This window comes from Oncorhynchus tshawytscha, linkage group LG17, assembly GCF_018296145.1.
Source record: "Oncorhynchus tshawytscha isolate Ot180627B linkage group LG17, Otsh_v2.0, whole genome shotgun sequence".
NCBI classification, from domain to species: Eukaryota; Metazoa; Chordata; class Actinopteri; order Salmoniformes; family Salmonidae; genus Oncorhynchus; species Oncorhynchus tshawytscha.
Genome location: NC_056445.1, coordinates 4,999,719 through 5,026,550, shown reverse-complemented (window position 1 = coordinate 5,026,550; position 26,832 = coordinate 4,999,719). Strand labels below are relative to the sequence as shown.

Below are 26,832 nucleotides of genomic sequence, written 5' to 3'. Positions count from 1 at the left end.
TGTGCAGCGACGCTCGCCATCCAACCTGACAGAGGTTGAGAGGATCTGCAGAGAAGAATGGGAGAAATACAGGTGTGCCAAGCTTGTAGTGTCATACCCAAGCAGACTCGAGGCTGTAAATACTTCCAAAGGTGCTTCAACAAAGTAGTGAGTAAAGGGTCTGAATACTTATGTAAATATGATATTTCCTTCTTTTTTTCCTTTTCTTTTTTTTTACATTTGCAAAAGAAATATGAAAAACCTGTCTTTGCTTTGTCATTATGGGGTATTGTGTGTAGATTGATGAGGGGGAAAAAACTATAATACATTTTAGAATAAGGCTGTAACATAACAAAATGTGGACAAAGTCAAAGGGTCTGAACAGTTTCCGAATGTACTGTATATGATGAGTAGGATGAGGCGAGGGAGGATGGATGAGGGGATGCATGCGTTCCAAATGGTACCCTATTCCCTATATAGGTATTGTGCTATTTTTAACTCTCGCAGGCTTGGAACTTTTAGAAGTGCCGTCTTTATTGTATTACTTATCGTCATGCCAACTACGGTGTGTTTTGGTGTGTACAAGCACCTTTCCCCCCACTCCTAACAAATGCATTCTGTCATTACTAAATGTGTAATGTGATAGGTATTTTAACATGACTCTTTTTTTAGACAAATAAACATTTGATTAATTACATATCGAATCAGTAATCTTCCTCAAATGAAGGGGATAACTCCTGAGTGGAGTTAGCCTGCCCTGGAGCAGGTTAGTTCTGAATGCAGGATAGTGGAGTTAGCCTGCCCCGGAGCAGGTTAGTTCTGAATGCAGGATAGTGGAGTTAGCCTGCCCTGGAGCAGGTTAGTTCTGAATGCAGGATAGTGGAGTTAGCCCTGAGTTAGCCTGCCCTGGAGCAGGTTAGTTCTGAATGCAGGATAGTGGAGTTAGCCTGCCCCGGAGCAGGTTAGTTATGAATGCAGGATAGTGGAGTTAGCCCTGAGTTAGCCTGCCCTGGAGTAGGTTAGTTCTGAATGCAGGATAGTAGAGTTAGCCTGCCCCGGAGCAGGTTAGTTCTGAATGCAGGATAGTGGAGTTAGCCCTGAGTTAGCCTGCCCTGGAGCAGGTTAGTTCTGAATGCAGGATAGTGGAGTTAGCCCTGAGTTAGCCTGCCCTGGAGCAGGTTAGTTCTGAATGCAGGATAGTGGAGTTAGCCTACCCGGAGCACGTTAGTTCTGAAGTATTGGTGAGCAACTTTTGTAGTACCGGTTATCCCGAGTTACCTTGGTAACTCCTCAAACCTGGTTCATAGTATAGGGCTCAGGTCAAAAGTAGTGCATTAAAGGTAATAGGGGTAAATGTGGGACGCAGCCCTGATAGTAGAACCCTTTAATGTTTTATCACTGAGTGTTAGTCCACCATAAAAAGACAGGTGTAGCTGACTCTCTCTATCCTTATCAGACATGAGAATCCACAAACCCCACTCTTCATACAAACTTCAGTCTGTGTGTTCAACCCTGACAGAAATGACACCATACATTCCCTGTTCCTTCTCTCTTTCCCACCCTTCCTCTGTCCCCCTCTCTTTTTCTCCTTTATTCTGCGGCTCCCGCCACCTCATACTGCATAGAGTCCCAAATTAATCTTCTCTGAGAGGAGCTACTTTAGCTGAAACCAGCGTCAGTGAGCAGGTTGACAAGCATATGAACTGAGTCCTGACAGGTAGAAGTGAGAGAATACCTGTGTCTTGTCTTCACACCTTAACAGAGAGACAGAGGATGCATTCCAAATGGCAACCTATTCCCCATGTGACAAACACAATTTGATTTGTAGTGCACTACTTTTGACCAAGGCCCATAGGGCTCAGGTCAAAAGTTGTGCACCATATAGGGAATAGGGTGCCATTTGGGATGTAGCCAATGAGACAGAGACTCAGAGACAGTACTGGAGTATGCATTCCTAGATGGTGGCTGCAGGGTTAGGGTATAGCAGCTAGCTGATCCTTGTTATAGCAGGCGAGAGTGTTGGGGAGTTATTTTTCCAGCCAGAGCTCTCTCTATGTCTCCACTCCTCTCCATGTTGGGCAGGGGGAGGCTGGTTGAGGGAGGGGCAAAAATAAGAGCGAGGAGGGTGGTGTGCCTGTTGTCTCTGACAGCACCTCTGCTTGACTGCTTCTCCTCACAGTCAGCCTCGTCCCTATAACCCTGCCCCCATCAGTGTTTTCCCTAGGTGCCTAAACAGCCGATAAGAGTCATTGTCGGCCGGCTACTTTCCCCACTTCAGGCTTTTTTCCCCCTCATTTAAAAGTTTCAGTTCGCTAGTCAGAAAAGTCTGTATAGCCTTCTACCGCTCAAATAAACTATTGCATCTTCTAGTGATCTATTGATAGGACAGGCGCCAGTCAGTCACAAAGCCAGCTATGACATGGAAACACTGCTGGTTTGTCAGTCTACAGTCTGTCCCGCCTCTCAGTACCGGTGTTATTTTTGTGCAATGTGGTTGGTTGCGGTCAAATTTATTTTCACGGAAGAGGGAGAGAGCATGATGCTTCGTCATCGTCTCCTGTGAGTGAATGTACACGTACCGACGAGACAGCCTATAGAGAGGAGGTTCATAGACCTGGCCATGTGGTGCCAGAAAAACAACCTATCCCTCAACGTAGCCAAGACTAAGGAGATGATTGTGGACTAAAGGAAAAGGAGCACCGAGCACGCCCCCATTCTCATCGACGGGGCTGTAGTGGGCCAGGTTGAGAGCTTCAAGTTTCTTGGTGTCCACATCAACAATAAACGAGAATGGTCCAAACACACCAAGACAGTCGTGAAGAGGGCACGACAAAGCCTATTCCCCCTCAGGAAACTAAAAAGATTTGGCATGGGTCCTCAGATCCTCAAAAGGTTCTACAGCTGCAACATCAAGAGCATCCTGACGGGTTGCATCTCTGCATGGTACGGCAACTGCTCGGCCTCTGACCGCAAGGCACTACAGAGGGTACATCACTGGGGCCAAGCTTCCTGCCACCCAGGACCTCTACACCAGGCGGTGTCAGAGGAAGGCCCTAAAAATGGTCAAAGACCCCAGCCACCCCAGTCATAGACTGTTCTCTCTACTACCGCATGGCAAGCGGTACCGGAGTGCCAAGTCTAGGACAAAAAGGCTTCTCAACAGTTTTTACCCCCAAGCCATAAGGCTCCTGAACAGGTAATCAAATGGCTACCCGGACTATTTGCATTGTGTGCCACTCCATTTGCGTATAGGCACTTTAGTATTGCCAGTGTAACAGTATAGCTTCCGTCCCTCTCCTTGCTCCTCCCTGGGCTTGAACCAGCAACACAACGACAACAGCCACCATCGAAGCAGCGTTACCCATGCAGAGCAAGGGGAACAACTACTAGAAGGCTCAGAGCGAGTGATGTTTGAAACGCTATTAGCGCACGCTAACTAGCTAGCCATTTCACTTCGGTTACACCAGCCTCATCTCGAGAGTTGATAGGCTTGAAGTCATAAACAGCGCAATGCTTGACACGCAATGAAGAGCTGCTGGGGAAACGCACGAAAGTGCTGTTTGAATGAATGTTTACGCGCCTGCTTCTGCCTACCACCGCTCAGTCAGATACTTATACTTGTATGCTCAGTCAGATTATATGCAGATAATATCTAGTAATATCATCAACCATGTGTAGTTAACTAGTGATTATGATTGATTGTTTTTATAAGATAAGTTTAATGCTAGCTAGCAACTTACCTTGGCTTACTCCATTTGCGTAACAGGCAGTCTCCTTGTGGAGTGCAACGAGATAGAGGCAGGTCGTTATTGCGTTGGACTAGTTAACTGTAAGGTTGCAAGATTGGATCCCCCGAGCTGACAAGGTGAAAATCTGTCGTTCTGTCGCTGAAAGAGGCAGTTATCCCACCGTTATTCAAAATAAGAATGTGTTCTTAACAGACTTGCCTAGTTAAATAAAGGTATAAAAAATTAAAAATCGGCGCCCAAAAATACAGATTTCCGATTATGAAAACTTGAAATCGGCCCTAATTAATTGGCCATTCCGATTAATGGGTCAACCTCTAGTACATACTACCTCAATTGGGCCAACGAACCAGTGCTCCCGCACATTGGCTAACTGGGCTATCTGCATTGTGTCCCGCCACCCACCACCCCTTCTTTTACGCTACTGCTACTCTCTGTTCATCATATATGCATAGTCACTTTAACCATATCTACATGCACATACTGCCTCAATCAGCCCGTCTAACCGGTGTCTGTATATAGCCTTGCTACTGTATATAGCCTGCCTTTTTACTGTTGTTTTATTTCTTTACTTACCTATTGTTCACCTAACACCTTTTTTGCACTATTGGTTAGAGCCTGTAAGTAAGCATTTCACTGTATTTTACTACACCTGTTGTATTCGGCGTACATGACAAATCAACTTTGATTTGACCATGTAATGTAAGTGGTTACGATGACTTCTTGGCTTAATTGTTTTGTGGCACATTCATACATTTTATTTGGTGTGTTTCAACTTTCATATTGCCTGCCATAGAGTCGGGGCGCTTAGGCTATTTACTGTGCCTTGACTGGACGACTGAACAGCAAGTCTTGACCAGTTTATAAAAGGTGTTGAACTGGCTGGATAAAGTCAATCTCCTATATCCCTTTGCCATTCAGAAATCATACAATGTAGTTATACAGTATGTCCATGGTTTCTCGCATGGGGACAAGTAAACCAAGATCTTGTTTTAATTTTTTTATGCCTGAATTAATTAATGAATACATTTTTTTAACTCGCAAAATTTGAGTTTGCTATTCACAAGAAGCATTGACTGATGTGAACCATACATTGAACAAAAGAGATCTCAGAAGACCTAAGACAAATAATTGTTGACTTGCATAAAGCTGGAAAGGGTTACAGAGTATCTCTAAAAGCCTTGATGTTCATCAGTCCACAGAAAGACAAATTGTCTATAAATGGAGAAAGTTCAGCACTGTTGCTACTCTCCCTAGGAGTGGCCGTCCTGCAAAGATGACTGCAAGAGCACAACGCAGAATGCTCAATGAGGTTAAGAAGAATCCTAGTGTCAGCTAAAGACTTACAGAAATCTCTGGAACATGCTAACATCTCTTGACGAGTCTACGATACGTAAAACACGAAACAAGAATAGTGTTCATGGGAAGACACCACAGAAGAAGCCACTGCTGTCCCAAAAAACCTCATCACAACTGTAAAGTATGGTGGAGGGAGCATCATGGTTTGGGGCTCCTTTGCTGCCTCAGGGCCTGGACAGCTTGCCATCTTCGACGGAAAAATGAATTCCCAAGTTTATCAAGATATTTTGCAGGAGATTATAGGCTATCTGTTCGCAAATTGAAATGCAATATAAGTTTGGTGATGCAACAGGACAACGACCCAAAACACAGAAGTAAATCAACAACAGAATGGCTTCAACAGAAGTACGCCTCCTGGAGTGGCCCAGTCAGAGTCCTGACCTCAACCCGATTGAGATGCTGTGGCATGACCTCAAGAGAGCGGTTCACACCAGACATAATTACAAATAAATAAATAAAATCGTCCGATTAATCGGTATCGGCTTCTTTTGGTCCTCCAATTAGCGGTATCGCCGTTGAAAAATCATAAAATCATCGGACCTCTAATATATATATATATATATTTGTAATAATGACAATTACAACAACACTGAATGAACAATGAACCCTTTTATTCTAACTTAATATAATACATAAAGAAAAAATACATTTAGTCTCAAATCATTAAACATGTTCAATTTGGTTTAAATAATGCAAAAACAAAGTGTTGGAGAAGAAAGTAAAAGTGCAATATGTGCTATGTAAAAAAGCTAAAGTGTAAGTTCCTTGCTCAGAACATGAGAACATATGAAAGCTGGTGGTTCCTTTTAACATTAGTCTTCAATATTCCCAGTTAAGAAGTTTTAGGTTGTAGTTATTATAGGAATTATAGGACTATTTCTCTCTATACCATTTGTATTTCATTAACCTTTGACTGTTGGATGTTTTTATAGGCACTTTAGTATTGCCAGCCTAATCTCGGGAGTTGATAGGCTTGAAGTCATAAAAACAGCGCTGTGCTTCAAGCATTGCTAAGAGCTGCTGGCAAACGCAGGAAAGTGCTGTTTGAATGAATGCTTACGAGCCTGCTGCTGCCTACCACCGCTCAGTCAGACTGCTTTATCAAATCATAGACTTAATTATAATAAACACACAGAAATACGAGCCTTTGGTCATTAATATGGTCGAATCCTTAAACTATCATTTCGAAAACAAACTGTTTATTCTTTCAGTGAAACACGGAACCATTCCATATTTTGTCGAACGGGTGGCAACCCTAAGTCTAAATATTGCTGTTATATTGCACAACCTTCAATGTTATGTCATAATTATGTAAAATTCTGGCAAATTAATTACGGTCTTTGTTAGGAAGAAATACAGTTCTCAACGAGCCTGGCGGCCCAAACTGTTGCATATACCGGACTCTGCTTGCACTGAACGCAAGAGAAGTGACACAATTTCCCTAGTTAATATTGCCTGCTAACATGCATTTATTTTAACTATATATGCACGTTTAAAAATATGTATATTTCTGTGTATTGATTTTAAGAAAGGCATTGATGTTTATGGCTAAGTATACTTGTGCAACAAATGTGCGATCTTCGCGAATGCGCTTTTGTCAAATCATCACCCGTTTGGAGAAATTAAGTAGGCTGTGATTCGATGATAACTTAACAGACACCGCATTGATTATGTGCAACGCAGGACAAGCTAGTTAAACTAGTAATATCATCAATCATGTGTAGTTAACTAGTGATTATGTGATTGCTTATAAAATATTGTTTATAAAATAAGTTTAATGCTAGCGAGCAATTTACCTTGGCTCCTTGCATCCACAAGGTCCTTCTGACGCTGCACTCGTGTAACAGGTGGTCAGCCTGCCACGCAGTTTCCTCATGGAATGCAATGTAATCGGCCATAATCGGCGTCCAAAAAGGTTGATCACCGTTTGTTATGAAAACTTTAAATTGGTCCCATAGCCGATTAATCGGTCGACCTCTAGTTTAGACATGTTTTTCTATCATTTTTACTATTTTCTACATTGTATAATAATAGTGAAGACATCAAAAAACTATAAATAACACATATGGAATCATGTAGTAACCAAAAAAAGTGTTAAACAAATCTAAATATATTTTATATTTGAGATTCTTCAAAGTAGCCACCCTTTGCCTTGATGACAGCATTGCACACTATTGGCAAAGCTTTCCCCATTTTTTCTATATTTTTAGTCTAACACGGAACCCAAACCGGCTGCGCGCGTGCGCCATCGTGCATAAATTTATTTTGTCCCCCTAGACCAAATGCAATCATGACACGCAGGTTAAAATATCAAAACAAACTCTGAACCAATGACAATTTGGGGACAGGTCGAAAGGCATTAAACATGTATGGCAATTTATCTAGTTAGCTTGCACTTGCTAGCTAATTTGTACTATTTAGCTAGCTTGCTGTTGCTAGCTAATTTGCCCTGGGATATAAACATTGAGTTGTTAATTTACCTGAAATTCCCAAGGTCCTCTACTCCGACAATTAATCCACACATAAAACGGCCAACCGAATCGTTTCTAGTCATCTCTCCTCCTTCCAGGCTTTTTCTTCTTTGTACTTATATGGTGATTGGCATCTAAACTTTCATAGTATTACCACGATGACCGACAAAACAGGTCGTCTTTCAATCACCCACGTGGTTATAACCAATGAGGAGATGGCACGTGGGTACCTGCTTCTATAAACCAATGAGGAGATGGGAGAGGCAGAAAGGAGCTCTATTTTAGCCCTTGGCATCGTAGACTCTTGTTGGCTCGCGCGAGCAGTGTGGGTGCAATAATTGAATAACATGGATTTCTAACTGTATTTTGCGACGCTCGCGCACACGACTTGTCCGGTCTGGTCAGCATGTAAGACGTTGGGGTGAGGGATGGGTGCTAAGCTGATATACCACATAGAATTGTTCCGAGAGCCAATCCGTAACCCACCATATAAAAATAAATAATAATTATAACTTTATTAGCATTATTATTAGTCTATTATTACTATTCCATGCGTTAATTAAATTTGTTTGTATGTCTATTCGATATTTGGATAAAAGGAAACTATGCTATGAATTAAGGAAAATATTTGTATTTTCACAATGCGTTGAGTCACTCAAATTGCTTTGAGAAAAAGAGCCTTCTAATTAGCCTTCTTACCTAATAAAAGCCTATAGCCAAAATAACAAAACAATACATATACATTCAATATTGTTAAAATAATTAAATAGTTTAGGCTTAATTAAAACTTGAATAAACCATTCCCAAAGTTGAATATACCGCGCAGTCGGAAGTATTCAGACTCCTCGACTTTTTCCACATTTTGTTACGTTACAGCTAGGGATGCACGATATATCGGTGAACATATCAGAATCGGCCGATATTAGCTAAAAATGCCAACATAGACCCGAAGTCTAGTATAACGCCGATGTGCAAAACCGATGTCAAAGCTGACGTGCATACCTATACAATGTAGGTACATGACATAAAATGTTGCGCTACACGTGCAACACAGCATTCCTAACCTAGCCCACAATGTCTGCTGTGTGGATCGAGCAGTCAACAAGTCGAGCAGTCATTTGAAAAGAGTAAGAACATTTTAGCGAGACAACTCAAAAGGTGAAATCCATTAACGCCAAGATAATGGAATTCATTGCCCTTGACAATCAACCATTCTCTGTCATGGGAGACGTTGGCTTTCGGCAACTGGTCGAGCACCGGTATACGCTACCGGAGTTACACAGTAATAGCGGCACTGCTATTAGCTTCACGACTGACATTTGGACCAGCAATATTAGCCCCATGAGCATGCCGAGTCTGACAGCACAGTGGGTTGTCGAGGGTTTCGTACTGAGGAAAGTCGTATTGCGTTGCTCAAGAATGTGCTGGTTGTCATACCGCTGCTGCCATTTCAATGGCATTTGAGAACATGTTTGAAACATGAACACACTAGCTAGCTCCGTTCGAACAACTGACTCGAGAAATAAGCTCATCAACTGCGCCTGCAGCAGACGTGATACCCTCTGTCATGGCATTGAAACGCCTGCTCAACAAAACTACCGGCACAGGCTGTGAACAAGCGATTCGGTGGCATTCGCTCTGTACTGTGTTGCCCCCATGCTTGATGCTAGGTACAAGGACTGCTACATCGATGCAGACAAGAAACAGGGTTTACGTGAAATGTTACAGACACAGCTGGACAAGTTGGAAACGGACACAGTGACAACGCCCACCGAAGAAGAGGACCCATGACAGAAGAGGCCACCGGACAGACAGAGCTGAAACTTTACCGCTTGACATGTATGTTGAAATCCTGGTTGAGAATGAAACGACTGAACAAATGACCATGAAACAGCACAGAAAGTAAGTGAAAGATATAGTTTTTGATTGTTTTACTGGTAATGGGGACATACGTAAATGCCAACAAAATAACTTTTTGGTCAGTGTGGTGTGTAACCTTTATTTAACTAGGCAAGTCAGTTAAGAACAAATTCTTATTTACAATGATGGCCTACCCCGGCCAAACCCAGACGACGCTGGGCCAATTGTGCGCTGCCCTATGGGACTCCCATCACGGCCAGATGTAATTACAGCCTGGATTTGAACCAGGGACTGCAGTGACATCTCTTGCACTGAGATGCAGTGTCTTAGACCGCTGCGTGCATGTGTGTTTTAACTATTTAACTGTACTAGAATGCTTAAAAGGCCGCTAAAACTTTAAATATCGTTTTTTTGGCCAGGAAAATATCGGATATCAGTATCGGACAAAAATGTTATATTGGTGCATCACTAGTTACAGCCTTATTCAAAATGTATTAAATAGATGTTTTCCTCATCAATCAACACACAATACCCGATAATGACAAAGTCTAAATTTAATCAATTTCAGATTAAGGCTGTAACGTAACAAAATGTGGAAAAAGTAAATCTGAATACTTTCAGATTTTAATAGATTTTCTTTTACAGTTATGCCGATTATTTTATGTTCATAAAGGTCTTCATCCATAACTGTCCATTACGCAGTTAGGTCTATACTGTAATTGTGCCAGCCCTAGTGACACGCTTGACACCCCCCTTACCATCGCCCCACCTCTCCTGTACTCCAAAACTAATACCCTTATGACACCACCCCAACCCTACCACTCCTTCCTTCCCTTCCTTCCTAATACCCCTGGTAACCTATCCACCCCAACCCCACTCAACTGTCCTTCCCTTCCTTCTAAACTAATACCCCTGTTAACCCTATCCACCCAAACCCCACTCAACTGTCCTTCCTTCTAAACTAATACCCCTGTTAACCCTATCCACCCCAACCCCACTCAACTGTCCTTCCCTTCCTTCCAAACTAATACCCCTATGACTGTGACACCATCCACTCTGTCTCCCCACCCAGCTCATACCCCCGTGACTGGCTGCTCCACAAAGTCAGCTAACGCCCCCAGTCTGCCAAATCAGGGTCACCTCACCTCTCTTTACCCCCTGTTGTGACACTCTCACCAATGAATCCCCTCTCCCTCAAATATCATGCACCACATGCTACAACCCTGTAATAGTACAGGGCCACTCCTGTCTCAAACAAGCTGAAACCCGAAAGGGGCTAATGCTCCTAGCCTGGGTGCCAGTCTGTTTCTGCCTTTGTCAACTTGTCAACAATTTATTTAGTAATGTGACAATTTGGCATGCTTGAATGCAAAACTGTCAGGTTCAGGCCTAGGTTTGTATTTATTATGGATCCCCAATAGCTGCTTCCAAAACAGCAGCTACTCTTCCTGGGGTCCAGCAAAATTAAGGCAGTTTATACAATTTTAAAAACATTACAATACATTCACAGATTTCACAACAAATTGTGTGCCCTCAGGCCCCTACTCCACCACTACCGCATATCTACAGTACTAAACCATGTGTATGTATAGTGCGTTTGTTATTGTGTGTGTATGTTATTGTGTGTGTGTGTATGCATGCATGTGTCCGTGCCAATGTTTGTGTTGCATCACAGTCCCCACTGTTCCATAAGGTGTTTTTTTTAAAATCAGATTTGACTGCTTGCTTCAGTTACTTGATGTGGAATAGCGTTCCATGTAGTCATGGCTCTATGTAGTACTGTGCACCTCCCATAGTCTGTTCTGGACTTGGGGACTGTGAAGAGAACTCGAGGCATGTCTTGTGGGGTATGCATGGGTGTCCGAGCTGTGTGCCAGTAGTTTAGACAGACCGCTCGGTGCATTCAACATGTCAATACCTCTCATAAATAAAAGTAGTGATGAAGTCAATCTCTCCTCCTCTTTCAGCCAGGAGAGATTGACATGCATATTATTAATATTAGCTCTCTGTGTACATCCAAGGGCCAGCCGTGCTGCCCTGTTCTGAGCCAATTTTTTTGTGGCACCTGACCACATGACTAAGGGTCTGTCAGACCTGCCTTGTTGATAGTGTTGTTAAGAAGGCAGAGCATCTCTTTATTATGGACAGACTTCTCCCCACCTTAGCTACTGTTGTATCAATATGTTTAACTTATTCCTTGAAACCCACTCTGAAACTAACTGCAGCTCTTTGAGTGTTGCAGTCATTTCAGTCGCTGTAGTAGCTAACATGTATAGTGTTGAGTCATCCGCATACATAGACACTCTGGTTTGGCATGCAACTAAGCCAGTGGCATGTCGTTAGTAAAAATTGAAAAAAGCAAGGGGCCTAAACAGCTACCCTGGGGAATTCCTGATTCTAACTGGATTATATTTTAGAGGCTTCCATTAAAGAACACCCTCTGTGTTCTGTTAGACAAGTAACTCTTTATCCACATTATTGCAGGGGGTGTAAAACCATAACACATACAGTTGAAGTCAGAAGTTTACATACACCTGAGCCAAATACATTTCAACTTAGTTTTCACAATTCCCGACATTTAATCCTAGTAAAAATTCCCTGTCTTAGGTCAATTAGGATCAACATTTTAATTTAAGAATGTGAAATGTCAGAATAACAGTAGAGAGAATTATTCATTTCAGCTTTTATTTCTTTCATCTCATTCCCAGTGGGTCAGAAGTTTACATACCAAATACTAATTGAGTGTAGCATTGCCTTTAAAATGTTTAACTTGGTTTAACAAATGTTTCAGGGAGCTTCCCACAAGCTTCCCACAATAAGTTGGGTGAATTTTGGCCCATTCCTCCTGACAGAGCTGGAGTAACTGAATCAGGTTGTAGGCCTCCTTGCTCGCACACGCCTTTTCAGTTCTGCCCACACATTTTCTATGGGATTGAGGTCAGGGCTTTGTGATGGCCACTCCAATACCTTGACTTTGTTGTCCTTAAGACATTTTGCCACAACTTTGGAAGTATGCTTGGGGTCATTGTCCATTTGGAAGACCAATTTGCTTTAACTTCCTGACTGATGTCTTGAGATGTTGCTTCAATATATCCACATAATTTTCCTCCCTCATGATGCCATCTATTTTGTGAAGTGCACCAGTCCCTCCTGCAGCAAAGCACCCCCACAACATGATGCTGCCACCCCCGTGCTTCACGGTTGGGATGGTGTTCTTCGGCTTGCAAGCCTCCCCCTTTTTCCTCCAAACATAACAATGGCCAAACAGTTCTATTTTTGTTTCATCAGACCAGAGGACATTTCTCCAAAAAGTACGATCTTTGTCCACATGTGCAGTTGCAAACTGTAGTCTGGCTTTTTTATGGCGATTTTGGAACAGTGGCTTCTTCCTTGCTGAGTGGCATGTCAGGTTATGTCAATTAGAGTTCGACCGATTATGATTTTTCAACGCCGATACAGATTATTGGAGGACCAAAAAAAGCCGATACCGATTAATCAGACGATTTTTACATTTTTTAAAAATGTGTAATAATGACAATTACAACAATACTGAATGAACACTTATTTTAACTTAATATAATACATCAATAAAATCAATTTAGCCTCAAATAAATAATGAAACATGTTCAATTTGGTTTAAATAATACAAAAACAAAGTGTTGGAGAAGAAAGTAAAAGTGCAATATGCAAGAAAGCTAACGTTTAAGTTCCTTGCTCAGAACATGAGGACATATGAAAGCTGGTGGTTCCTTTTAACATGATTCTTCAATATAAGTTTTAGGATGTAGGTATTATAGGAACTATAGGACTATTTCTCTCTATACAATTTGTATTTCATTAACATTTGACTATTGGATGTTCTTATAGGCACTTTAGTATTGCCAGTGTAACAGTACAGCTTCCGTCCCTCTCCTCGCTCCTCCCTGGGCTCGAACCAGGAACACAACGACAACAGCCACCCTCGAAGCAGCGTTACCCATCGCTCCACAAAAGCCGCGGCCCTTGCACAGCAAGGGGAACAACCACTCCATGTCTCAGAGCGAGTGACATTTGAAACGCTATTAGCACGCAACCCGCTAACTAGCTAGCCATTTCACATCGGTTACACGAGCCTAATCTCGGGAGTTGATAGGCTTGAAGTCATAAACAGCTGCTGGCAAACGCACGAAAGTGCTGTTTAAATGAATGCTTACGAGCCTGCTGCTGCCTACCATCGCTCAGTCAGACTGCTCTATCAAATCATAGACACACAGAAATACGAGCCATAGGTCGTTAATATAATTACGTAAAATTCTGGCAAATTAGGCGGCCCAAACTGTTGCATATACACCGACTCTGCGTGCAATGAATGCAAGAGAAGTGACAATTTCACCTGGTTAATATTGCCTGCTAACCTGGAATTCTTTAGCTAAATATGCAGGTTTAAAAATATATACTTCTGTGTATTGATTTTAAGAAAGGCATTGATGTTTATGGTTAGGAACACATTGGAGCAACGATATGCACCGTATCGATTATAAGCAACGCAGGACACACTAGATAAACTAGTAATATCATCAACCATGTGTAGTTAACTAGTGATTATGATTGATTGATTGTTTTTTATAAGATAAGTTTAATGCTAGCTAGCAACTTAACTTGGCTTCTGCATTCGCGTAACAGGCAGTCTCCTCGTGGAGTGCAATGAGAGGCAGGTGGTTAGTGTGTTGGACTAGTTAACTGTAAGGTTGCAAGATTGAATGCCCTGAGCTGACAAGGTAAAAATCTGCCGTTCTGCCCCTGAACGAGGCAGTTAACCCACCGTTCCTAGGCCATCATTGAAAATAAGAATGTGTTCTTAACTGGCTTGCTTTGTTAAACAAAGAATAAATAAAGGTGTAAAAAAAAAATGTAAAAAAAAATACCGATTTCCGATTGTTATGAAAACTTGAACTCGGCCCTAATTAATCGTCCATTCCGATTAATTGGTCGACCTCTAATGTCAATATAGGACTCGTTTTACTGTGGATATAGATACTTTTGTACCTGTTTCCTCCTTCATCTTCACAAGATCCTTTGCTGTTGTTCTGGAATTGATTTGCACGAAAGTGCGTTCAACTCTAGGAGACAGAAACGAGTCTCCTTCCTGAGCGGTATGATGGCTGCGTGGTCTGTGGTGTTTGTACCTGCGTACTATTGTTTGTACAGATGAACGTGGTACCTTCTGGCATTTGGAAACTGCTCCCAAGGATGAACCAAACTTGTAGAGGTCTTGGCTGATTTCTTTTGATTTTCCCATGATGTCAAGCAAAGAGGCACTAAGTTTGAAGGTAGGCCTTGAAATACATCCACAGGTATACCTCCAATTCACTCAAATTATGTCAATTAGCCTATCAGAAGCTTCTAAAGCCATTACACCATTTACTGGAATTTTCCAAGCTGTTTAAAGGCACATTCAACTTAGTGTATATAAAACTTTTGACTCACTGGAATTGTGATACAGTGAATTATAAGTGAAATAATCTGTCTGTTAACAATTGTTGGAAAAATTATGCAAAGTAGATGTCCTAACCGACTTGCCAAAACTATAGTTTGTTAACAAGAAATGTTTGGAGTCGTTGATAAACGAGTTAATGACTCCAACTAAGTGTATGTAAACTTCTGACTTCAACTGTACGTTTTTCCAGCAGCAGACTATGATCGATAATGTCAAAAGCCTCACTGAAGTCTAACAAAACAGCCCCAAAATCATTTTATCATCAATTTCTCTCAGCCAATCATCAGTAATTTGTGTATGTGCTGTGCTTGTTGAGTGTTCTTCCCTATAAGCATGCTGAAATGCTGTTGTCAATTTGTTTACTGTGAAATAACATTGTATCTGGTCAAACACAATTTTTTCCAGAAGTTTTACTAAGCGTTGGTAACAGGCTGATTGGTCGGCTACAGACACTACTGGCCTCCAATTGACTGGGCCTCTCCCTCCACAAAACTCAGTGGTCACCACCATTAGGCCTGCTGAGGCTGCTGCTGTCTTGCATAGGAATGTGTTATAGGCCCTGCGTATAGATTACACCTTCAGAGCTGGCCTAATCCATGCCATGCACACAGATACAGATGCGTATACAAGCCAAACTCACACAGAGAGAATACCTGCGGACGAGCACACACACACACACACACACACACAAAGAAGCACGCTTGCACACACACATACAGGAAAAGGAGTGTGCTCTGTGTCTCTTGTGTAGCAGTGATGAGTGACGACATCCGATTCATGTTTCATTTCAGCATGAAACTGTCAATCATCATAATAAGGCAACTACACAGACTACAGACATGATAAGAAATGGATTTGTGTCATGCTTAGAGAAAAACAATAACTGAGGCCAAAAGTAAAGTCGGAGGTATCTCAGACATAATGCATAATTTGTGTCAACATGATGATAGATCAGTAGGCTACCTGTTTAATGTATGATGCATAATGAAACCTTTATTCATATTGCATATTGTTGAAGGATAACGATAACGATCTTGTGAATGATGAAAAGTCTTGACACCCCAGACAAGCTTGAAGGATGGGTTCTTTCCTGTCCCTGGTTGAGCCTGAATACTTGTCTTGCACTCTGACCTTTTGCTACTGTACCTGACGGCTGTACCAAAATATTTACAGCAGGCTTCCAAATTATGTAAAGTTCTGTGCACGAGATACGGCAGGCCGGATGCGTGTACAGTGTCGCTCGAGGCAGTAGGCCTACACCTGGCTCGTTCCCAGGGCTGGGATGTGAGCGAGTGCTACTGTCCCTTTAAGGAACTAAGACTGTGTCCTACCAGCTCATAGAGATAGATAGAGATCTAATCTTTGTATCTGTACCATTATGGTGGCATGGGCAGCACCATTGAGGCCATCTCCATTTTAAAAGATGTAAATGTTCTTATTTTGTGTTTGAAAAAAGCATAAAGCTAATATTGCTGATTTACCACCACCTGCAGTGCTGGAGTCCTCAACCAAATCTTGTATCATTCATCTATTGTGGCCACTAGATGGCAGTGATATAGCTTAAAGCCATAGTCAACCCAATTTGAAGAAGACAATGCTCTGATCATTAGCTGATCTCTCTCCCAACCCATAGGAATAAACCACCCAGTTCATGGTGGAAACCCTCAATGGCAATGCCCATACTAAAAGGGGTTATATCCATCTAGAGATCTCTATCCATCTCTATGTACTAGCTGCAGTTCCTGTGTTTCCTTCCTGCCTCACATAGATCACAGCGCACTTTTAAAAAACCTGTACCCCAAAGCTCGCACAGAGAGAGGGGGTGAGAGAGACAGTTACCCGAGAAGGGGTATATAGTTAACACGTTTCAATTCCTTCCATTTGCATGCACGTTAAATCGTTAACGTTTACAGAGGAGAGAACATTGTTTATTAAGAGACAGGGTGAGAGAGGGAACAGCACAGTCTGCGGTCGATTTTGTCGGGGGGCTATCGAACCTCTTTCTTTGCTGTGGAAGATGCGAGAGTTTGTGTTCTCGGAAGTAGCCTACGGCAACAGTCTCCTCCGTTGCAAAAATACTGAATCCTATGAGTCGATTCCTAGCAAAATCGAAGCTTGACACACACAACTGGGAGTCGAGGAATCGATTCGACTCTCCACCTCTAGCTCTCAGTAGCCTGCGTCAGTCACCTAGCTAGCTAACATGCTATTATTATCAGTGCCGTTGCCTAGTAGTTGGTCAACTAGCTAGCTAACTGAATGTAAGAGTCAAGCTTCTTACATATGCCTTTCCCTTTGTCAGACACTCTCCAATTGTCTTTAAATTGGCACACGTTAAACTGACAATGTGAACTCATTTAAATATCGGCCGATAGCAGTTTGCTGGACAGGGCAAAGTCAATAATGGTCAAGACAGACTTACTTTCTTGCTTCGAGTCTCCGTGTGCATCTCGGTAGCTAGGGTGCAGAGGGGAGGGGGGTTGATCGGGTGGGGTGAATTTGAATAATAGTAATCTTTTTGGCAGTTTTCCACCTTTTTGAATCTATTTGCTATTTGGGAGAAAGTTGTATTGTTTGCCTCTTCGGGTATTCTTTTAGATCATATCCACGGCGTCGACTATTCCTCTTTCTTCACCAGTAAAGTCTCTCTCTCTCTCGGTGTGTTGTTGCCGTGTACAGGGTTGGGCGCTCTCTCTCTTCGTTTCTCCTCCGCCTCTCCCTGCTTGTGACCCCACCCTGCGTCTCCACCCCTCAACCCTGTCAATCAGAAGCTGAGCAGCCAGCCACAGGCCAGACCTACCCGAGCTTGCAGCAACGCCAAACTATCCCCCAAAAACCACACACTAAATGTGCATGCATTTCGCCGTCATAGCTTCTGTAAAGGCACACACACATCCATGTCAACCTAATGATGTAAAGTAAGTTGTAGTGGATGTCTATGAGGCAAATTGATATGTCACAGCTGAATATTGCAATGTCTCCTATTAACTAACTTGGAACATGTATTCAATGCAATTCAAGAAAGCCCGGTCCAAAAAGACATGAACTAATGTGTTATTACATTCTGAATATTCTGTTTATGCTGGTGTAAAGGGAGGGGAGGATGGCTTTCAACCACACCCTCTGTTATGACGTAGAAAGGGTGTGGTCTCTGTCCTGACATCAGAAGGGTGTGGTTCCTAAAAAATGTTTTTTTGAAGGGATAGCTTAGGTACCCAAATTACTACTGTACATTTATGATCAGTACAGTGCCAATATTATCTACAGTAGAAGATATTGACGAGTATGAAAACAAATGTAAAAAAATCCTAAAAAAGATATACACTCTGGGAGCTCTTTCACAACTCTAGAAAATGTATTAAATAGGTGTCCTCCAATATTGTATAGCCTATTCATAAGATGACTATAAGGAAAATTTGACATTAAGGTGAATTATCACTTCACAACTATCAACGAGCATTTCACTACATCCCCAATAAATCTGCTAAACTTGCTTATGTGACCAGTACAATTGGATTTGATCTGAGTGTTGATCCAACAGAGATGTTTCAATCACATAGTCTATGGTTTCAGCTAAACAGCTAAATGCTATTACAATTATATTACTGTCAATGCTGACAGGTTTTCCTTTTAGTGCAACAAATTGAAACATTTCAGGATCTGGCTTAACCTACCTTTGTAGACTTTCTACACTAAACCTAAGGCACAGCTATGTGGGAATGGCTTCTGTCCTCAAATGCTCTTCCATTAACTCCCTTTAAATGCTATTATTATAGATTAAACAATCGTTCCCTCTGTGAAAGTCTGTGAAATTGAGCTAGCACAATTTCACTCCATTTCCCAAAATTCCGCGCTGCGTCCCAAACTCCTCCTACAGGAGAACAAAACGGAAATATGCGACGGTAAACAACGTTCTCTGCTAACAAGCTCACATTACATTGATTTACTGCGGTTTTATTGGCCTCATTTTGCTGTATAATATGCACGCATATATGAGGTGTTTATATAATCGTGTTGCCAAAAGCTGTCTGTCACTTGCATTACTAACATTGTGTAGCTGGAATGCGATGCACTAACGTTAGCTAGCTAACGTCAGCTACTCCAGTGATAGCTGCACCGTTAAAATTGGTTGCTAAAAACAGTTGTATATTTAATGAAAATGTATAGAGTAATGTGTGTGTGTGTGTGTTACAGTAAGACCTGTCATTTGTGTGAGGAACGGGACAGAGACCGCTCCACAGCCTCGTCCTACATCAGCTAGACACGGACTTCAACATAGACAGGTGAGCCACCACACACAATTACAATAGCACCATCCACACAGTTTACATACAATAGCCTACACTCCTACTGAATAATAATAATTTGATTTGGATTTCTATAGCGCTTTTTTTTTTTTTTTTTTTTACCAACACAAGCTCAAAGTGCTTTACATGTAAGGAAGAAACTCACCTCATCCAACTGTTTATTTTCTTCTGCAGCATGACAATAGCAAGTTGCAACAGCCACACTATTTACATATTCTTATATGTCTGAACTGACATATAAGGGGAGGGTCTACATTCCCCTGTGCATTCCAGTACAGGTTCACCTAAGGACAGCCAGCCAGCCAATGATTTGTCAACGTCTAGACACATGAACTCGTCAATTTAGCTTAACCCAAGCCGTTAATTAAACAATGTCTGAAAGTCAGAGAATAAGATAAGAAGTCCTCAACTCTCGTGTTATACCTGATTGAGTCTTGAGTTTTACCTTTAAATGATCAAGGCATAATAACTAAATGATTAAGTATTACTGCTAAATGTCATTATGTACTTTCAGACCACATTCAGAGAGACTTTTAGACCTCTCATGTGTTGTCCCAGATGTGTTGCCAAGAGGAAGTGTTTTGCCCCTGTGGCGCTGTACAAGCCTTTGAGGAGCAGGATGCCTGGGTGAGGAGTATATCCCAGTTCCAGGCTCACCAGAACGGGGGGAGGGAGCTGGCCAGTTTTAGGGAGTTGGGCTCTCAGACCTGGAGATAGAACTGTGGTTCCCCAGAGACCAGCCTTAAAACACTGAGATGGTGAATGTTATTTATTTATATCATTTATGCCATTTACTACCAGGGACAGTACATTTGGACAGCCACATAGAAGGAAGAATAGGTCAAAATAGTGAAGAGAAGATGATTGTTGCTCCCCAGACAGTGGGCAAACTGGTTGAAATGTCTCTACAACCAGATTGTAATAATGTAATTTTAACTAGTTTTGCCCACTGTTTTTGCCAGCTGCTGGATATACTGCTGGATGTAACGACGAGATGTTTTATGAATAGAGACAATGTGTGTGGTTGTGGTTATCAATTACACCTCCTGAGAAGGAATAAATGTTAGTGATATTGACTGATCAACTATGAGTGTGTTGTCAGACATGAAAAACATCCTGGTGGTGTAGCCTGTTATTGATTCTTTGACTCAGGCATCCATCCAAACTGGAAGAGATCAGGGTGTAACTTTCCTCAACTCTGTTTACTTCAATACTCACCGATTAAAGGATGCTATTATTATTCCACCTGTATTACCGGTTGGACTCATTGAACAGTATGATCAAGTAGGCAGCTGTGTGTGTGTGTGTGTGTGTGTGTGGTTCAGGGCTGTGGGGTGTGTGCTTCAGGCAGCCACGTTGTGTGTTCTGCCCTACAGGGTCATGGGGTGGGTGTGTGTGCCCTCGGGGTGCGGCAGCAGCGTCTGTAGGTGATCCAGGACAAGATGGTGGCTCGGGCAGAGCTCCACATTGCTTCTCAGCCAGCTGACCCCTGTCCCGCAGAGAGATGGTCGAGTAGGCCCTGTTCCATGGTAATGACCACCCGGGCTTCCTCACTGCACTCTATCACCAAGGTGGGGTGATATTATACAATGCTAAGTGTCTGGTCGTTCACACTGCAACTTCCATAGACCAAGAGGTTAGAAAGCCTGAACGAGTTAGAACGAAAAGGAGTTTTGGAGGAGTTTGAACAAGTCCTATGTGTGTTGGAAGTGTCTTTGAAAAGACACAAGGATAGGAGTTGGGTGCTGGGCTTGAACCGGAAAATATAATATTTGAAGATGTTTTATTATTAATGACCTTGGCATCACTGTGTATTTTGTGTATATGTTGAATGTTTTGTGTTATTGGTGACTCATGTATTGAAAAAATAAAGTAAAATGTTTAAAAGAAATAAAGGAATTCAGCTGTCCATCATCCTGTTTGTCATTTACAATATTGGAATCTGACAGTAAGCAATTACCCTGTATTGATGTGTAATATTGTTATTGTTGCAATATGTTTAGTTTTTAAATTACCCTGTAACTACCTAGTAAGTAGGCTACAAGCTGTCATGGAGTACTAACACTTACCTGCTCATGTTTTTGGTATTTCCCTTAGAGGAAGATACCCTGGCTGACCAGTAGGGGGCATCCTCCTCAGACCTCCTGGACACTGTACAGCAGGGGTGCCCAGACTTTAGTTACATAGGATCTACTTTTTCCACCCTGCTTCCTAACGCGGTCTACACCGCACCTTATTGATTGGATGGTTTGCACTGAATGCTATCAGCTAGCTTAGCATGGTCTGGGTTGTAGCTACTGATTGCTAGCCTCAAGCAGGTGTCCAGGTGATCATCTGTTAAGAGTGGACCGCTATTTTGACTTGATGATCTTCATGTCTTAAAATGCTGACTCGCAAAGGTAGATAGATCTGAAAAATGCTGTCAAGTACATGGCAACTTTTCACATCTTTGGATATTTTTCCTCCACGGTAAGGTTCCAAAAGTGTTCCCCCAATGCCCTCGATTTGATTTTGACATCGCTTTGCAGAGTCAAAATTTCACTCTTGACAGCTGATGTCTCCATGTGAAGCAATGATGCAATGTTTGTTGCAATTTCATCAACATCAACTTCCACACCAAACAGAAAGCACATAAATGTTGCCACAGGTTCCAGGATTGCAAAGTCTTGAAAGCGTCGGTCAAAGTCTACGATAATGTTGTGTACCTGTTGAACCTGTTGAATGTTGTGTACCTATCGACCAGTCACAAAGTGCAGGTGCCTTTCCCTGACTCGAGTTCTGACATATTTTTGAAATTCCTCAGTTCATGTCACTGCAAGTGTCAGGACAGCAATTTTAATGTTTAATTAAAAGCTGTCACATGGCTAATTATTTCAACAATATTTTTGTATTTTCCTTGCAGCTTTAAATTGAGTTCATTCAGCCGAAAAGTTACATTGGTCAAAAAAGATACATCTAACAGCCATACTTTGCCTTCCAACTGCTCATATTCGGCATATTTTGAGGCCAGAAACTCCTTGATTTCAAATAACAGATCCTTAAATCTCTGCAGGAATGTACCTCTACTAAGCCTCCTTACATCTGTGTGTTGCAAGAGGCCTGTGTTCAGCTTCACTTTCTTCCAGTTGAGACCTGAAGAGGTCTGCAGACATCTGGCCTGAATCAAATTCACGATTTTGAGCGCGATATCCATGACTTCTTTCATATTCAGCATTTTACCACACAAGGCTTGTTGATGGATTATGCAGTGATAATTGAGGAAGTCTGGAAAGTCATCACTTTTGCAAAGTTGATGCAGCCAGTCATGCTGGTGCTCCATCTGTAGTTTGTGAATGGGTAACTGATTGCTGTTTTAAAAAAGTCCTTGAATGCCACAAAAATGTCCTCCCCTCGAGTTTTCATTTTAGCGATAAGATTGTGAGCAGTTCCTCTTTGGCAGTTATATCTTCAAACACCATTCTGATGAAAATGCACAACTGAGATGTGTTGATCACATCTGTCGACTCGTCAAATTGAAGTGAAAAGAGCATTTATACTCATGTCTTTTTTAAGATGGTCCCTCAAATCCTCATCCATCATTTCACAGTATTTCTGGATAGGTGAACATCCTTAATATTGGAAATATTTCTGATTTCTTTTTGAGAACATCAAACAATGAGTCTGTTGCCTCTAAAAAGGCTTATTTGACTATTTCTCCATCCTGGAACGGTTTCTTGTGCTTTGCTAGTATGCAACTCACCCGGAATTGTGAAATCGTGGCTGCCTTTGATTTTGAGCTGGGCCTTGTAAAGATCGATTGTTGGGCAGCTAGTTGAGACTTCAACTCTTACTTTTCTCTTACGTAGTTCACTTTTAGCTGGAAAATCACTTTCATATTTCTTGTGAACAGTTTTGAAATGCCTCTCGACATTTCCCTTCTTATTAAGAGCTACATTTGAATGGGAAATCAGTCACACACATTTTGAATTTGTTGTGGGGAAAAAATGATCTCACTGTGAAAGTGGTAGATTTTCGGTTTCTCGCTGCTTGGTCCAGCACTCATATTAAAAATGTAACTGCAACTTCATAGGAGAAAAGTAGTAAAAAAAAAAAAAACTACCACTGGAACAACAAAAAATATTGTGTTACAGGTCTGTTTCAGGTCTGGCAAGCATGTAAATGTACTAACTGCAGACGGTTGCTATGGTAGCGACAGTTTGGAAAACAAATGTAGCAACTATAGTGCCAGGGGTTGGTCCAATTTTATGTCAATCGAGCAGTTTTTAAATATTGCAGCAATATTTGAGAAAGAAGCTAACCCGTAAGCAAAGCATACTGTGCTTCAGAACTGTAGACCTCATTATTTTTAAGCAGACTCGATGGTACCGCTGTGAATTGCCCAAATGTATATTTTTTTGTGCACATGTAACCGATGTGAAATGGCTGGCTAGTTAGCGGTGGTGCGCGCTAATAGCGTTTCAATTGGTGACGTCACTCGCTCTGAGACCTTGAAGTAGTGGTTCCCCTTGCTCTGCAAGGGCCGTGGCTTTTGTGGCGTGATGGGTGTAATATTCATATGTGTAAACATACTGAATTGTAATTGGATGCATTTTACCGCCATATCATACTGTGCTATGATTGGTTAAGACCACCCAAATGGTTAGGTCATGGTCAGTTTGATCCTGGTTGGCGATAAGTGATCATGCCAGTTATAGCTAGCTAATAAAGAGCTACGTTAAGAAATATCCTGTAGTACTGCATTTTATTCTTTTGTACAAAGTGTGCAAAACAAGATAATGGGTAATGATGCTTCGGGGGTGGCTGTTGTTGATGTGTGCAGAGGGTCCCTGGTTCGAGCCCAGGTTGGGTCGAGGAGAGGGACAGAGGCTCTATACTGTTACACAAGTTAGATTTGAAAACTTGTATGTGGTCTACTAGAAAGAAGTTTGCGGTCGACCGTGACCGACGTCCTGGATACCAATGCTGTACAGAGATGGCCCTAGTGATGGGAGAAAACAGACTGTATCAGAGAATTCTGAACTGAAAACCACAGGAGACTCATCTCTACCCCAGCCCAGACCTTAAACCTAGTTTGACCAATCACATAGCTCATGGAAAAGCACTGACCAATCATAAGTCCAGCCTCACTGTAAATCTGTCATTGATCAAATCACATTTTTATTTGTCACATGCTTCGCTGACAACACGTGTAGACTAAAAGTGAAATGATTATTTACGGGTCAATTTCCAACAATGCAGAGTTAAATATAAGATTTTTTTTTTTTTAAATAGTGATACGAGGAATAAATAGACAGTGGCTATATACAGGGAGTACCGGTACTGATCTGATGTGCAGGGGTGCTCGCACACGCTTTTTCAGTTCTGCCCACACATTTTCTATAGGATCGAGGTCAGGACTTTGTTATGGTCACTTCAATACCTTGACTTTGTTGTCTTTAAGCCATTTTTGCCACAACTTTGGAAGTATGCTTGGGGTCATTGTCCATTTGGAAGACCTATTTGTGACCAAGCTTTAACTTCCTAACTGATGTCTTGAGATGTTGCTTCAATATATCCACATAATTCTCCTCCCTCATGAAGCCATCTATTTTGTGAAGTGCACCAGTCCCTCCTGCAGCAAAGCACCCCCACAACATGATGCTGCCACCCCCATTGTCATACCCTGGCCTTTAGTTATCTTTGTTTTCTTTATTATTTTGGTTAGGTCAGGGTGTGACATGGGGGATTAAATGTGTTTTGTCTGGTCTAGGGTTTTTTGCATGTTTATGGGGCTGTGGGACCTTTCTAGGTAGTTTGTATGTCTATGGTTGCCTAGATTGGTTCTCAATTAGAGGCAGCTGTCTATCGTTGTCTCTGATTGGGAACCATATTTAGGCAGCCATATTCTGTGGGTACTTTGTGGGTGGTTGTCTTCTGTCTTTGTGTCATTGCACCAGATAGGACTGTTTCGGTTTTGTTTTTGTTGTTTTGTATTTTGTAGTGTTCTCGTTTATCGTCTATATTAAACATGTTGAACACTAACCACGCTGCATTTTGGTCCTCCTCTCCTTCAACGGAAGAAAACCGTTACACCCATGCTTCATGCTTGGGATGGTGTTCGTTGGCTTGCAAGCCTCCTCCTTTATCCTCCAAACATAACGATAGTCATTATGGCCAAACAGTTCTATTTTTGTTTCATCAGACCAGAGGACATTTCTCCAGAAAGTACGATCTTTGACCCCGGATGTGCAGTTGTAAGAAATGTAGTCTGGGTTTTTAAGGCGGTTTTGGAGCAGTGGCTTCTTCCTTGCTGAGCGGCCTTTCAGGTTATGTCGATATAGGACTTGTTTTACTGTGGATATAGATACTTTTGTACCTGTTTCCTCCAGCATCTTCACAAGGTCCTCGGCTGTTGTTCTAGGATTGATTTGCACTTCGCACCAAAGTACGTTCATCTCTAGGAGACAGAACGCGTCTCCTTCCTGAGCGGTATGACGGCTGCGTGGTCCTATGGTGTTTATACTATTTATACTATTATTTGTACAGATGAATGTGGTACCTTCAGGCGTTTGGAAATTGCTCCCAAGGATGAACCAGACTTGTGGAGGTCTACCATTTTTTTCTGAGGTCTTGGCTGATTTCTTTTGATTTTCCCATGATGTCAAGTAAAGAGGCACTGCGTTTGAAGTTAGGCCTTGAAATACATCCACAGGTACACCTCCAATTGACTCAAATGATGTCAATTAGCTTATCAGAAGCTTCTGAAGCCATGACATAATTTTCTGGAATTTTCCAAGCTGTTAAAAAGCACAGTCAACTTAGTGTATGTCAACTTCTGACCCACTGGAATTGTGATACAGAGAATTATAAGTGAAATAATCTGTCTGGAAACAATTGTTTGAAAAATTACTTGTGTCATGCACAAAGTAGATGTCCTAACCGACTTGCCAAAACTATAGTTTGTTAACAATAAATGTGTGGAGTTACACTTAGGTTGGAGTCATTAAAGTATGTAAACGTCTGACTTCAACTGTGTGTGTGTGTGTGTATATATATATATATATATATATATATATAGTAGCTCGCTAGAAATTGTGACAATGTGTGTAAAATATTTAAAAGAAGAGGAAAGTAGACAATGAATGTAGGGTGTTCCAGCAAGAGTGGACATCGACATATTTCTTTATTGAAGTATCAGGGAAACTTCCGACGTCAACTGTATGTGCTGTACATATAGGTAGGGGTAAAGTGACTAGGCAACAGGATAGATAAACAGTAGCAGCAACATATGTGGTGAGGGTGAAAGTGTTTGTTGCGTCAGTATGCATGGGTGTGCATGTTGTGTGTGTGTGTGAGCGTATGTAGTTTGGGTGTCAGTGTAAGTCTGTGTGAGTAGAGTCCAGTGAGTGTGTGTATAGTCAATGCATGAGAGTTGGTGCAAAAAAGGGTAAATGCAGGTAGTCCAGGTAACCATTTGATTAGCTATTTAGCAGTCTTATGGCTTGGTGGTAGAAGCAGGTCTGGGTCCTGTAGGTTCCAGACTTGGTGCATTGGTACCACTTGCCGTGCGGTAGCAGAGAGGACAGTTTTTTGGGCCTTCCTCTGACACTGCCTGTTATAGAGGTCCTGGAAGGCAGGGAGCTCGGCCCCAGTTA

The 26,832-nt window shown here is 41.9% G+C and overlaps 1 protein-coding gene and 1 long non-coding RNA gene across 4 annotated transcripts in view; one reads left to right on the top strand and one right to left on the bottom strand.

Moving 5' to 3' along the window:
• The window catches only part of klf8 (Kruppel-like factor 8), a 114,045-nt gene extending 96,418 nt beyond the window's left edge, over positions 1 to 17,627 (bottom strand). For 2 of the 3 annotated variants that reach the window (XM_024376785.2, XM_024376786.2), the window contains exon 1: positions 17,314 to 17,627. In XM_024376785.2, the coding sequence (XP_024232553.2) occupies positions 17,314 to 17,340 (27 nt within the window). In that variant the 5' untranslated portion in view covers positions 17,341 to 17,627. The remainder of the gene's footprint in view (positions 1 to 17,313) is intronic. The other variant, XM_024376788.2, reaches the window with a different exon arrangement.
• Positions 17,628 to 18,694: 1,067 nt separating this feature from the next.
• On the top strand, positions 18,695 to 21,107 carry LOC112216742. Its single transcript, XR_002948390.2, has 3 exons — positions 18,695 to 18,793; positions 19,086 to 19,174; positions 20,575 to 21,107. It is a non-coding gene; the product is annotated as an uncharacterized LOC112216742 (long non-coding RNA).
• The last annotated feature ends 5,725 nt before the right edge of the window (positions 21,108 to 26,832 follow it).